The sequence below is a fragment of the Eumetopias jubatus genome, unplaced genomic scaffold (assembly GCF_037043125.1).
Source record: "Eumetopias jubatus isolate StellerSeaLion01/CBP00866 unplaced genomic scaffold, mEumJub1_p1.0 scaffold_11, whole genome shotgun sequence".
Taxonomy (NCBI): Eukaryota; Metazoa; Chordata; class Mammalia; order Carnivora; family Otariidae; genus Eumetopias; species Eumetopias jubatus.
In genome coordinates this window covers 28506226-28518500 of record NW_028274817.1, presented here as the reverse complement: position 1 = coordinate 28518500, position 12275 = coordinate 28506226, and the positions used below count along the sequence as shown (strand labels likewise).

Genomic DNA, 12275 nt, shown 5'->3' with positions numbered 1-12275 from the left:
AATAAATCTTCATGTAAGGCCTAGGTGCTTTTCAAACTATTGCTTCTGTGCTGGGTCTGAGTTTACGCACAAGCGCTTTAATAGTGGAGCCTCAGTTTTCTATAGTCCTCTGACTCCCCTAGAGTTATGCCCCTCTGATTTTTAAAGCCAGGCATTACATAGGATCATCTTCCTGGTGTAGGTCTCCAGGGCAGGAGGTGCCTGATGTATGTATTTCATACATAACAAATGTTATGATGAACTGAGAATGAACACACAACTTATGTTTATTTCTTTCCATCTTTTCTATTGAAATGTGGAAAACATGCACTAGTACATTTTCTCTCAAATTCAAAGAATTTCTTGATGTGAATTGAATATTTAATTCACTGAATTTCATTACAGCCACTTGTCATTTGTGTGATCTTGGGCATGTTATTTAACTTCTGTCTGTGCTAGTTTCCCCATCTGCAGAAAAGGTTCAGGGTAATTGGTGCATGTTGCTTAGCTCGGTACTGCTTCACAGTAAGCCATCAAAATTGTGGCTCTTATTACTGCCTATTCATGTTACATGTGAACCACCACCTAGCTGTGTTGGGGGAAACAAAAAATGTAGAAGACACAATCTTGTGCAAAGGACCCTGAAATGCCAAAGGAGTATTAAAAGTTATTCAAAATATCATTTGTCGGGGTGCCTGGGTGGCTCAGTCGGTTGAGCTGAGCAACCAAGTCTTGGTTTCAGCTCAGGTGACGTTCTCAGGGTCTTGGGATCAAGCTCCACATCAGGCTCTGCACTCAGTGGGGAGTCTGCTTGGAATTCTCTCTCGCTCTCCCTCCGTCTCTCCCCCTTGCTTGCACACTCTTTCTCTCTCTCTCTCCTCTAAAATAAATAAATGAATCGTAATATATATATGTAATTTGTCTGTTGCCCAGGGGTTAAGGTCTTCTCCTAGTTCTCAGGGGAAGGAATGTGAGAAGGAGCAGGGTGAGGCTAATGGACCTTGATCTCTGGCCTTGAATTTGGTTGCTATTCTTGGACAGCTACCTCATGACTATGAGCTCTCTTTCCTCATCTTTTCACACCCCCATCTCAACCAGGATGGTGGTCAGCTTTCTTGTTTCTTGCTTGGAATGAATGGACTGAACTCTTTTTTCAGCTAAAGGTTATGTGGAGTTTTGAAACTATAGTGTGCATTCATCTAACAGGACATCAGGTTTGGTTGTGGAGACCCCTGAAATCTAAGTCTCTATGTTAAATAGATAGCAGAAGAGCCAGTTTAGCACCTTGACATTTTTTTATTTTTTATTTTTTAATTTATTTTAGAGAGAGAGTGTGCCTGTGAGCCAGTACGAGCCGGGGGAGGGGCAGATGGAGAGGGAGAGGCAGAGAATCTCAAGCAGACTCCACACCAAGTGCGGAGCCCAGTGCCGGGCTGGATCTCACCACCCTGAGATCATGACCTGAGCTGAAACCAAGAGTCGGATGCTTACGGACACTTAACTAACTGAGCCACCCAGGCTCCCTGCCTTGAAATATTTTTGTCGGACTTCCTGTTTGAAGTTTTGATGTGGTGGGTGGGCCTACAGAATTCACTGGATATTCTTGGAAATTTTTTCTGCTTAAAATGAAGAAATAGGACCCTTTTGGATGTTTCTTGGGGTGTTGGGGTTAGGTACCTTGGCCAGGGTCATGTGGGACCCCCTCCTCCCTGTTTGACTTTCCCTCCTTCTTTATGACTATGTCAATCCTCATGAAATTCCTTAAGGTGACCATTTGAGTTAAAAGGGGGGTAGGCAAGTGAGAAAAAAAAAAGACAGCTCTGTTGCTTGACCTTGTGGTGGGGGCTATGGAAGGAGATGTAAGGAACTCGTTTGCATATGAATTCTGAGTTCTGTTTTTCCTTCTTCTTATATGCCCAGCTGGTCAGAGTCATCTCCTTGTGCCCCACCAGCTACCTCCCAGAGGAAATGCCGAGCTGCCAGGCGCCCTCACTCCCCAACTCCCTAATCCTGACCCATAGCTCTGGGCCCAGCTGTTGACATGGATTTCTTCCTCCCCTAGGTCTCCACAGTCTCCTTTTCCACTTCCTATTTAAAAACATCCTTTGTTTCCTCCTTTGTCTCCCTTGTTAAAGGGAGAAGTGGACAGAGACTTTTCCTTTCCTCCATCTTTTTTTCCCTAAACCAAGTTTCTTGGTCCTGGAATAAGAGAGTGTTGTGCTCCAAATCTGCAATTCACATATCACCTCTAATTTTGTCTGGGTACTGTGCTGAGGATGGGTCTAGGCATCTTGATCTCAAGGTCATGAGTTCAAGCCCCACATTGGGCATAGAGCCTATAAAAAAAAAAAGGATGGGTTTAGGCATATCAATTATGTACCCATGGCTGAATGCTGTCACTTCAATCTCTTGTGTCCATTGATATTAAAAGCAAGAGTGTGTGTAGGAGGCCCTTTTTGTATTTCTAGAGTCTAAAATATTGGTATGCAAATGTTGGGAATTCAAACCTTCACCTTAAGACCTATGCTTTGTGCGTGTGTGGCAGGGACGGAGATGGAACACAGCTCATTGCATTTGAAAATCATATTCACACCACTGCACCCAGGGTCCTTTTCCCATAGCTCCATGATGATATCTGAGAAGGAGGGAGTGTGACATTGATCAAAATAAACCATAAATGATCCATTTCAAAGTGAAAATCAATTGCTTCATGACAGTTTTCAAGATATCAGCTTACTTTCCTAAAAAAGTTAATTCAACGCACAGGCAGAGCTAGCTTTTGCTCACAGGTTGTGCCACGGGTTGGCAAACTCAGCTTTTTTTTTTTTTTGAAGATTTTATTTATTTATTTGAGAGAGAGAGAGAGCACAAGCAGGGGGAGTGGCAGGCAGAGGGAGAGGGAGAAGCAGGCTCTCCACTGAGCAGGGAGCCCGATGCGGGGCTCGATTCCAGGACCCTGAGATCATGACCTGAGCAGAAGGCAGAGGCTTAACCAACTGAGCCACCCAGGTGCCCCCAAACTCAGCTTTGAAAGGAGATTGGGAGAAATGAGGGTGGCTGTAAGGGAAGCACACTTGGCCTTTTGTGAAAAGGGTACAAACGGCATCACTCTCACCAGGCCTGAAATTGTAAACACCAGGAGACTGAATGCCTGCAAGGGAGGTTGCTTACTTTTCCTAGAGGTAAAATGACTCAGTGATGGGGCTTTGGGGGGAGCTTTGAGTCTTCAGCCCTTTGAAGAACAGAGTTCTAAGCAGGATGGAGGTGGTAAGCGCTGAGGCAGTGGACCTGAGCTGGTGTGTGCTGTGCATAGCTGGATGATCCAGGTCTCAGGGGAGGGCATGGCCACGAAGAAGCTGATCTTCTCCCGAATAAACTCTTCAGAATTTCTTGGGCTGACAACTCCAGTCCTCTGGGCCTATGTCCCAAATCTGTGAAATGAAGGGAGTGCACTGGATGACCCTGAAAGCCCCTTGCGATGCAGACACTACTGAGGTTTATTCCTTTAAAGTGGATCCAAAAGAGGGGCACCTAGGTGGCTCAGTCGGTTAAGTGTCTGCCTTCCGCTCAGGTCATGATCCCAGGGTCCTGGGATCAAGCCCTGTATCGGGCTCCCTGCTCAGTGGGGAGCCTGCTTCTCCCTCTCCCTCTGCCTCTCCCCCTGCTTGAGCTCTCTCTCTCTCTCTCTCTCAAATAAATAAAGAAAATCTTAAAAAAAATAAAGTGGGTACAGAAGAGAAAGGTACTTGGCTTGGAAGAACCACGTGACACAATGGGACCGGTTCTCTGTGGATGGCAGCCTTTTACTGCAGGACCAATGAACATTTGTCTCACTTGCCAAATTAAGAAATCTCGTGTGAAAGTTCCACAAAGGAAAATGAGAATATGCTTGCTAAGAAAGATGATCTGGGTGAGGCAAGGATTAGCTCTCACTGGAACATGTTACTGCTTTGGCTCAATGGGAGGAGGGAGTGTAAGGAAAGTCTCAAATGAATCTCCAAGTAAAAGTAACGGCACGCAGCATTCCTAGGATCAGGGGTCTGTTACCATAGCAACTGACTCCCGAGGTATCCACTCAAGGTTTTGAGAACCCCAGGCCCCAACTTGGGCTACAGCAAGTCATATAAGACCAAGTTCGCCTTACCTACCAGAAAAGGCAGTGAAGGACTCTATTTTCGCTCCATTTTTCCACATCCAGGATTCCAACCTTCCCTAGAGATGTCACATCGGCACCAAATGACTGCATGTTAGGTGAGTCCATGCCTACGGGTGCGCAGAGTGAGCCCAATGATAAGCACAGCACCCCACGGTCAGAACTCTGGCAAAGGCACTCTCTGTCCCCCTAAAAAATAAATAAAATAAAATCTTAAAAAAAAAAGAACTCTGGCAAATGGGGGCACCTGGGTGGCTCAGTCGGTTAAGCAACTAACTCTTGATTTCGGCTCAGGTCATGATCTCAGGGTCGTGGGATTGAGCCCCAGTCAGGCTCCACAGTCAGCAGAGAGTCTGCTGGAGATGCTCTCTCTCCCTCTCCCTCTGCCCCTCCTCCCACTCTCTCTCTCAAATAAATAAATCTTAAAAAACAAAAACCTCTGGCCAATGTATTTCTGTTCTTTTGAAGACAACTCAGAACAAACTCCATTTCCCTACTTTGTGTACAATTGTAGTAACTCTTCTCTTTATTGAAAAACTTACTTTTCACATTTATCTCAAGGGAGACTTTGTTTGATGCAAAACAACTTTAGAAAGCAAGATCCAGAACTTTTAGACTACTGTAAAATGCTGAAGTGACTGCACTCCTCCTGAGATCATGTTTACAACTTTTCAGCCAAAACTAACATCACAGAGGACGGGAAAGGTACTGGTTACTCTTCTAGGCAGTCCGAGCATGAAGCAAGAAATGTTAGCGTGTCAGACTAGGTCCGAGTGTGAAGTGCAGGATTTGAGCTGAGGACCGTTGGGCCTTCGGTCTCAGCATGGCAAGGCCACATGTTTGACTAAAATTGTTGTTTTCAGAATCATCTGATGAGGATGGCAGTGGGCGTGCACAGGGGCTTTCCTGAAAGTTCCTCTCCCTCTGGGGCCTCGGGGTAGCATTAACCTCCTCTGTGCAGAAGGCCCACATGACAAGCACCTGTTTTTCTGACGTTTGACACCCACACGTGTGAAGGGAAGAGCGAAAGGAGTGGACAACACAGCACAAAGCACACGCTTTCCCCAAAAGAACCAGAGCCTCTCTCCACGGGGAGCATATGCGCTCCTTGAAACTGGTCTTTCATTAACCCCTGTGCCAGGAAATCCTGAGGTAGCGACAGGCCCCATCAGCTGGCAGCCACTTCATAGCAGGACTTTGGTGTTCACGATTAGCCATTTTTTAAAAGATTTTATTTATTAATTTGACACAGAGAGAGAGGTAGTGAGAGAGCACAAGCTGCCACTTTTAACTGAAAACTCCCTCAAACAAGCCTTGCCTTGCTCAAGACTGCTCAAGGCGAAGTTTGTAATGAGAAGAACGCTTTTTAAAAAGTGGGCCTGGGGGCACTTGGGTGGCTCAGCCAGCAGAGCGTCCTGCTCTCGGTTTCAGCTCAGGTCATCATCTCAGGGTCCTGGGATCGAGCCCCACGTTGGGCTCCACGCTCAGCTCAGAGTCTGCTTGTCCCTCTCCCTCTGCTCCTCCCTCCATGTGCATGTGCGCCCGCTAGAATAAATAAATGAAATCTTTAAATTAAGAAAAAAGTGGGCCTGGCCTCCTTCACTGCCACTGGCAGTTTCACATGAAGAAGACTGCATGAGCTAGGACTCATCCTGCCCCATCCTGTATAGGTGTGTGGTCCCAAAGGGTGAGGGTGAGGATGGAGTGACAGAAGACAGAAGAGAAAAAGTATGGGTCAGTATGCACATACCTTGGGTGCTTGGAAAACTTCTGTGATGTGCACTAGCCTACTGATGGGGACACAGGGATGTCACCTCATGAAAGGAGGCCTCTTTGCCATTCTGTTTGAATGGTATGCACCTAGAAATTCCCATCCAGTGGTGCCTGGGTGGCTCAGTCGGCTAAGCATCTGCCTTTGGCTCAGGTCACAATCTTGGGGTCCTGGGATCGCGGCCTGCATCGGGCTCCCTCTCCCTCTGCCCCTCCCTCCCCCAACTCATGCTCTCATTCTCTCTCTCTCAAATAAATAAATAAAAGAAAAGAAAAGAAAAGAAATTCCCATCCAGGGGCGCCTGGGTGGCTCAGTCATTAAGTGTCTGCCTTCGGCTCAGGTCATGATCCCAGGGTCCTGGAATCGAGTCCCGCATCGGGCTCCCTGCTCAGCGGGAAGCCTGCTTCTCCCTCTCCCACTCCTCGTGCTTGTGTTCCCTCTCTTGCTGTGTCTCTCTCTGTCAAATAAATAAATAAAATCTTAAAAAAAAAAAAAGAAATTCCCATCCAGGGGTGCCTAGGTGGTTCAGTGGGTTAAGCATCTGACTTCAACTCAGGTCATGATCCCAGGGTCCTGGGATCGAGCCCCACATGGGGCTCCCCGATCAGTGGGGAGCCTGTTTCTCCCTCTCTCTCGGCTCCTCCGCACCTCATGCTCTCTTTCTCTGTCTCTCTCTCAAATAAATAAATAAAATCTTAAAAAAAAGAAATTCCTATGCATACACTATTAAACCCATTTGATGCACAGAGACAAACATGCTGAGAATCTACCTCTTTACTGAAAAATACAAAAATGTGCCCTACTCAAAAACGGGGGCACCTGGGTGGCTCAGTTGGTTAAGCATCTGACTCTTGGTTTTGGCTCAGGTCATGATCTCAAGATCAGGAGATGGACCCCCCCATCAGGCTCCACACCCAGTATGGAGCCTGCCTGGGATTCTCTCTCTCCCTCTCCCAATGCCCCTCCAGCTTTTGTGTGCTCTCTCTCTCTCTCTCTCTCAAATAAATAAATAAATCTTTAAGACAACAACAAAGGGGACTGACTTTGTTCATGTGTTCACTCTTTTTTAAAAGATTTTATTTATTTATTTGACAGAGAGCACGAGTAGGCAGAGCAGGCAGGCAGAGGGAGAGAGAAAAACAGACTTCCCACGGAGCAGGGAGCCCAATGCAGGGGCTCGATCCCAGGACCCTGGGACCATGACCTGAGCTGAAGGCAGACACTTAACCGACTGAACCACCCAGGCATCCCTTTCTGTTTGCTCATTTAACAGGCATCTGAAGTGCTCTTGATGCTGTGCTATGCACAATTAGAATCTGGCAGAAAAATACATTGGAAAAACTGTCATGGAGACCATACCTTAATAAAGAGGGACTACAAAATGCCTGCGGCTACTGGGGGCCCATTCCATGCCAAATGAGGCCAGGCCAAAGGGAGGCATGGGCAGAGGAGGAACAGACAGTATAGGCTGCCCAGGCAACGGTGGCTCCAGAAAAACCCATTTCCAACTGGGCTCCAGAGCAAGGTTGGCATTATAGAGTCCATCCAAGATTATGCTCACAAGGTGGCCCAAGGTGATGGGGGCCATATTTCCATATATTAATGCCCTCTGACATCTCCTCCACTTGACCCTCCTATCCTTAAACCAAACCTTCAATCAGAGGGGAAAAAAGAGACTGGTTTAGTATATCGAGCAATTAATTTCATTATAAAAAACAAACAAACCCTGGGGTGCCTGGCTGGCTCAGTCAGAGAAGCATGTGACTCTCAGGGTCAGGGATCATGAGTTTGAGCCCCATGTTGGGTGTAGAGATTACTAAAAAAAAATAAATAATAAACTTAAAAAAAAAAAACCCATGGGGCACCTGGGTGGCTCAGTCGGTTAAGCGTCTGCCTTCAGCTCAGGTCATGATCCCGGGGTCCTGGGATCGAGTCCCGCATCAGACTCTCTGCTCAGTGGGGAGCGTGCGTCTCACTCTCCCTCTGCCTCTCCCCCTGCTTGTGCTCTCTCTCTCTCTCAAATAAATAAAATCTTAAAAAAAAAAACAACAAAAAACAGGGGCGCCTGGGTGGCTCAAGTTAAGCGTCTGCCTTTGGCTCAGATCATGATCCTAAGGTCCTGGGATCTAGTCCCACATCGGGCTCTCTGCTCAGCGAGGAACCTGCTTTTCCCTCTCCTTCTGCCTGCCGCCCGCCCCCCCTTGTGCTCTCTCTCTCTCCCCCTCTGTCAAATACATGAATGAAATCTTTAAAAAACAAAAAAAGAAAACCCTACAACATACAACTCGTTATGCCATTGAGATATTAAACTCCAGTGGGAGAAGCTATTTTTTTAATAGTAAAATATTTTAGGAAAGTTACCACCACAGCCCCTGCCCTTCGGTTTACCCTTAGTGAGCATCTACTGTGTGCTAAGCTTTGGACTAGACTTCCTGCTTTGTCTCTCTCCTCCCACCTTTAATATTCTTTAATGGTTTTTCCAGCTCTTGGATGTGGGTCTAGCTGATGAACTGCACCCACTACCTATTGCTGCTGCTAAGCCTGGTAACAAGATGAAGAAATGTCGGTATCTTGACTGCAGATCATCAGTGTCCAGCTGCCTCTGTCCCCGACTCTCTAGGGATAGTGTTGCCCCGGTTGTGGGGGAAATTGAACATGGTAAAACTCCTGGAGTCTAAAGTAAATATTCAATAGGAGCAGGTTGGATTTTTAAACGGGTTTCCCTCAAAGATGTTTAAGGGGTTATTCATCCTCTGAAACCTCTTGAGAGTTAAAAAAGATGATCTGACAAGGAAAGCCTGGGCATTGTGGCTTTTAACTAGAACATAAGAGTTGCTGGTGCCCTGAACACTGCCTTGGTATTTTAGCCTGTAGAGTCAAGGAAAATTTAGACAAACTGGGTCTAAAGTCACCAAAACTCAATACTACTAGATCTGCATCCCATTTCCATGACTGCACTCACAATACATACCATGGAACAAAGCTAACTAACTCATCCTGGATTTTGGTTTTCACCAATACTCTCTTAATATAACATGATTTTCTCTGGTCTCAAATGGTAATATTTTGACCTACAGATTAGACATCACTGCCTGAACAAATGAAAAAAGTATTTCAAATTAACACAGGTAAGAATCTGGCTTAAATTGAAAGCCTCTCCATCAACACCAAATTCCATAAAACCCATCTCTTCAAAATAGTACCATCAAAAAAATGTATCCTTAGAGGCTAGAAATTCCTTGAGAATATTCACTCATAAATTTCAATTTGTGCCATATCTGCAAGGTACATGTTTGCATGCAGTTCTTCTCTAACCTTTTCACCCTTCTTAGCTCAGTGAAACTTTTTTCAAAATTGTTCTTATTTCCCAGGTTTTAGCACCAAAACTGTCCTTGTTTGCTTCAATTTTTAGACAAATGTCCGATTTCCTCCAGCCCTCCACTATAATGTGAGTATTCTAAGCAATGCTTTCAGGCTGACACATGAAACTATTTCCGAAAATTAAAAGGTAGGGTCTACAGTGTCTACAGTGCTTTACCCAGGCTAAAACAACAGGAGAACCAGGCACTTGGACTTTAAAACTATCTCCCTGTGGGGCACCTGGGTGGCTCATTCAGTTAGAGTCTTGACTATTGGTTGAATCTTGGTTTCCGCTCAGGTCATGATCTCAGGGTTGTGAGATGGAGCCCCACATTGGGCTCCAAACTCAGCAGGGAGTCTGTTTGAGATTCTCTCTCACTCTCCCTGTTCACGTGTTCTCTCAAATAAAGTCTTTATGGGGCGCCTGGGTGGCTTGGTCAGTTGGGCATCTGCCTTCAGCTCAGGTCATGATCCTGGAGTTCCAGGATCCCTGGATCAAGCCCCTTGTGGGCTCTCTGCTCAGCGGGGAGTCTGCTTCTCCCTCTGACCTTCCCCCATCTCGGGCTCTTTCTCAAATGAGTAAATAAAATCTTTTAATATATAGGAAATAAAAGCTATCTCCCTGCATCAGTCTTGGTGGGAATGAACAGACATTACTCATATAGTGTGTTCTCTAAGGGGTAATTCCCTTACCCCAAGGTCTGAATATTTATAAATCCACTTTTTTTTGTGGATTTAGCTAAGAACTTATGCCTGGTTTTAAATATTTAAAATAACAATAGAGGGGCACCTGGGTGGCTCAGTCCATGGGGACTTAAGCTCTGGACTTGATCTCAGCATCCTGAGATCAAGGCCTCCCCCCAATCAGGCTCTGGCACTCAGTGGGAAGTCTGCTTCTTCCTTTCCCTCTGCTCCCCCCCCTCAAATGAATAAAATCTTTAAAAAAATTAAAAATTAAAAATAAGAATATAGTCTAATACTCTCCTAACCTAGATCTTCCATGTGTTAATGTGCATACTTCCCAGATTTGACCCAGCCCCAACATGACTCCACCCAGAAATGCTCCCTAACTAAATGACACAGGTTAGGAGTTGAACTTTATTTATATTTAATTTTGTACAGGAAACAGGACATGCAGTTTGATTCACTTTTATTATTTTTCTTTAAGAAAGCAAAATCCTTCTGGTAATGGGCAATTTCCATAAAGTGGGGTTTACTTGTCCCATTTTCCACTCACGAAAGCCCTAAAATTCAAAACTTATTTCCCAAACATGGAAAAGGCAACCAAAACAACAACTTGAGAATGTCTAGAACAAAAGTGTGTTAACTCCTGAAGCAGGTTTTAGAATGGCTCCTCAGCCAAATTGCTTTTTTCAGGTTTACTGACTTCCATCACATCCATGGGTATGGAAAGCTCCTTTCTGAGGGAAGAAAATTGCAAATATTTAGTATCTGGAGTTGTAGATGAAATGAAATATACAATGTACATTTCATGTTTGTTTTTAAATTTATATTTTCCCCCAATTCCCCAGGACACATTTCTTTAATATCCAAGTCCAGGCTTGCTTTAGGGACAATCTTCCTTTGTGTACAAAACTTAAGGGTACCTTGAAAACCTCATAATTCAAGATTAACAATTTTAACGGAGTATTTAAAAGTCAAGACTAATGCACAAAAAATTCCGGGACGACCAAATTATCAAAACGTTAAATAAAGGCAAGATCCACCCCGGACTCTCCATCCTGATATCACTCCTAATGCTGATCGCAATCCTGATCCAATAGAACGTTATTTACAAAAACAGGGGCCCGGTCCGAGTTTCCTGACGATTCGTTTATGTACTGCATGAAAATATTTACCTTGATGCCCATCAGGCATCGCCCCCACCTTGGACGGAGCTCGAGCCCCCCTAGGCAGCTTTGGCTCTGGAGGGGAGGGAGAGAGACCTGGGAGAGAGCCCAAGGCGTCCCGGCCGGCTGGCAGCGCCCAAGCTCGAGTATCCTAGAGATCGCGGCGCCCCCAGAGCAAGCCACTCACCGCGCGAACACGTCGGGGTATTGAGAGCGTTGGAAGATGCTCTCCAGCTCCTTCAGTTGCAACGGGATGAACGTGCTGCGGAGGAGGCGTTGCTGCCTGTCCTGGGGCTGCTGCCCCTCGGCGGCCGCCTGGGCCTCGTCCTGCTGCTGCTGCAGGGGCTCCTCCCCCCCGCCGCCGCCCACGCCGCCGCCGCCGCCGCCCTTCTGGTTCTCGTCGTCCACAGGGTCGCCAGCTCCCGCGCCACCGTGGCTTTCTTCTCCTCCTGCCGCTGCTCCCTGCTCAGGCTCGGCCCAGAGCTCCTTCTCGACGTCTCCTCCCGTTTCGGAGACCACGGCAGGCTTCGTATCTGGAAAAGAAGAGAGCAGGGCGTTGGAGCCCAGGGTGCGTGCGACGGCGACCTGAGAGCAGTGACGTCGGCTGCGCCGCTGCGGCGTCCCGTCCACTCGCCTCCCCCGGGGAAAGGCCGTTTCCTAGACTTCGCCAAACCCGCGTCCTGGTTCGGACACTCACCCGACGGTTCTCCTCGAAGCTCATCGACTCCCAGGCTGGGGTAAGTGGGGCCTTCTTGGCTGCTCTCGGGCGGAGGCTCCATGTCCAGAGCGCCTCCACAGACTCTGCGCTGCGGCTCGCGGCGACTCCCTGGTCCGGTCCTGTTTCTGTGCAGGGCCTGGGTTACGGCGCGTCTACCCTCCGCTTCAACGTCTGCATGTTCCGACTTGGACGCCGTCGACCCTCATTACTTCAGCAGCCGGGGTGTGGTGGGCGGGACTTGCCGGGGCGAGCACGCGGCCGGGGCGTGGCCACGAAGTAGGCGGAGCGTTTGCCGGAAGGGTGCTGTTGGTAGGGGGCGCGCGCGCGCGCCGGGGGGGGTGTGTGTTTCTAACTCGCCGCTTAGCACCGCTTTGGGGAAGGGGCTTTGGTGGGTGGTGGCAGCCCGCCGGGAGCGGGGAAGGGGTGGGGAGTGAAACTTCCCAC

At 47.3% G+C, this 12275-nt stretch overlaps 1 protein-coding gene across 2 annotated transcripts; it reads right to left on the bottom strand.

Annotated features, from left to right (window-relative positions):
* Window positions 1-10415: 10415 nt before the first annotated feature.
* On the bottom strand, window positions 10416-12050 carry LOC148162991 (uncharacterized). Of its 2 annotated transcripts, XM_088028932.1 has the most exons (3): window positions 11811-12050; window positions 11301-11646; window positions 10416-10684 (listed from the first exon to the last, which is right to left on the bottom strand). In XM_088028932.1, exons 1-3 carry the CDS (start codon window positions 11890-11892, stop codon window positions 10606-10608), a joined length of 507 nt encoding a protein of 168 aa, XP_087885058.1. In that variant the 5' UTR covers window positions 11893-12050; the 3' UTR covers window positions 10416-10605. The 2 variants fall into 2 exon arrangements, with proteins under 2 accessions (XP_087885058.1, XP_087885059.1); XM_088028933.1 differs by lacking the exon at window positions 10416-10684 and having other exon boundaries at window positions 11297-11646.
* Between the last annotated feature and the right edge of the window lie 225 nt (window positions 12051-12275).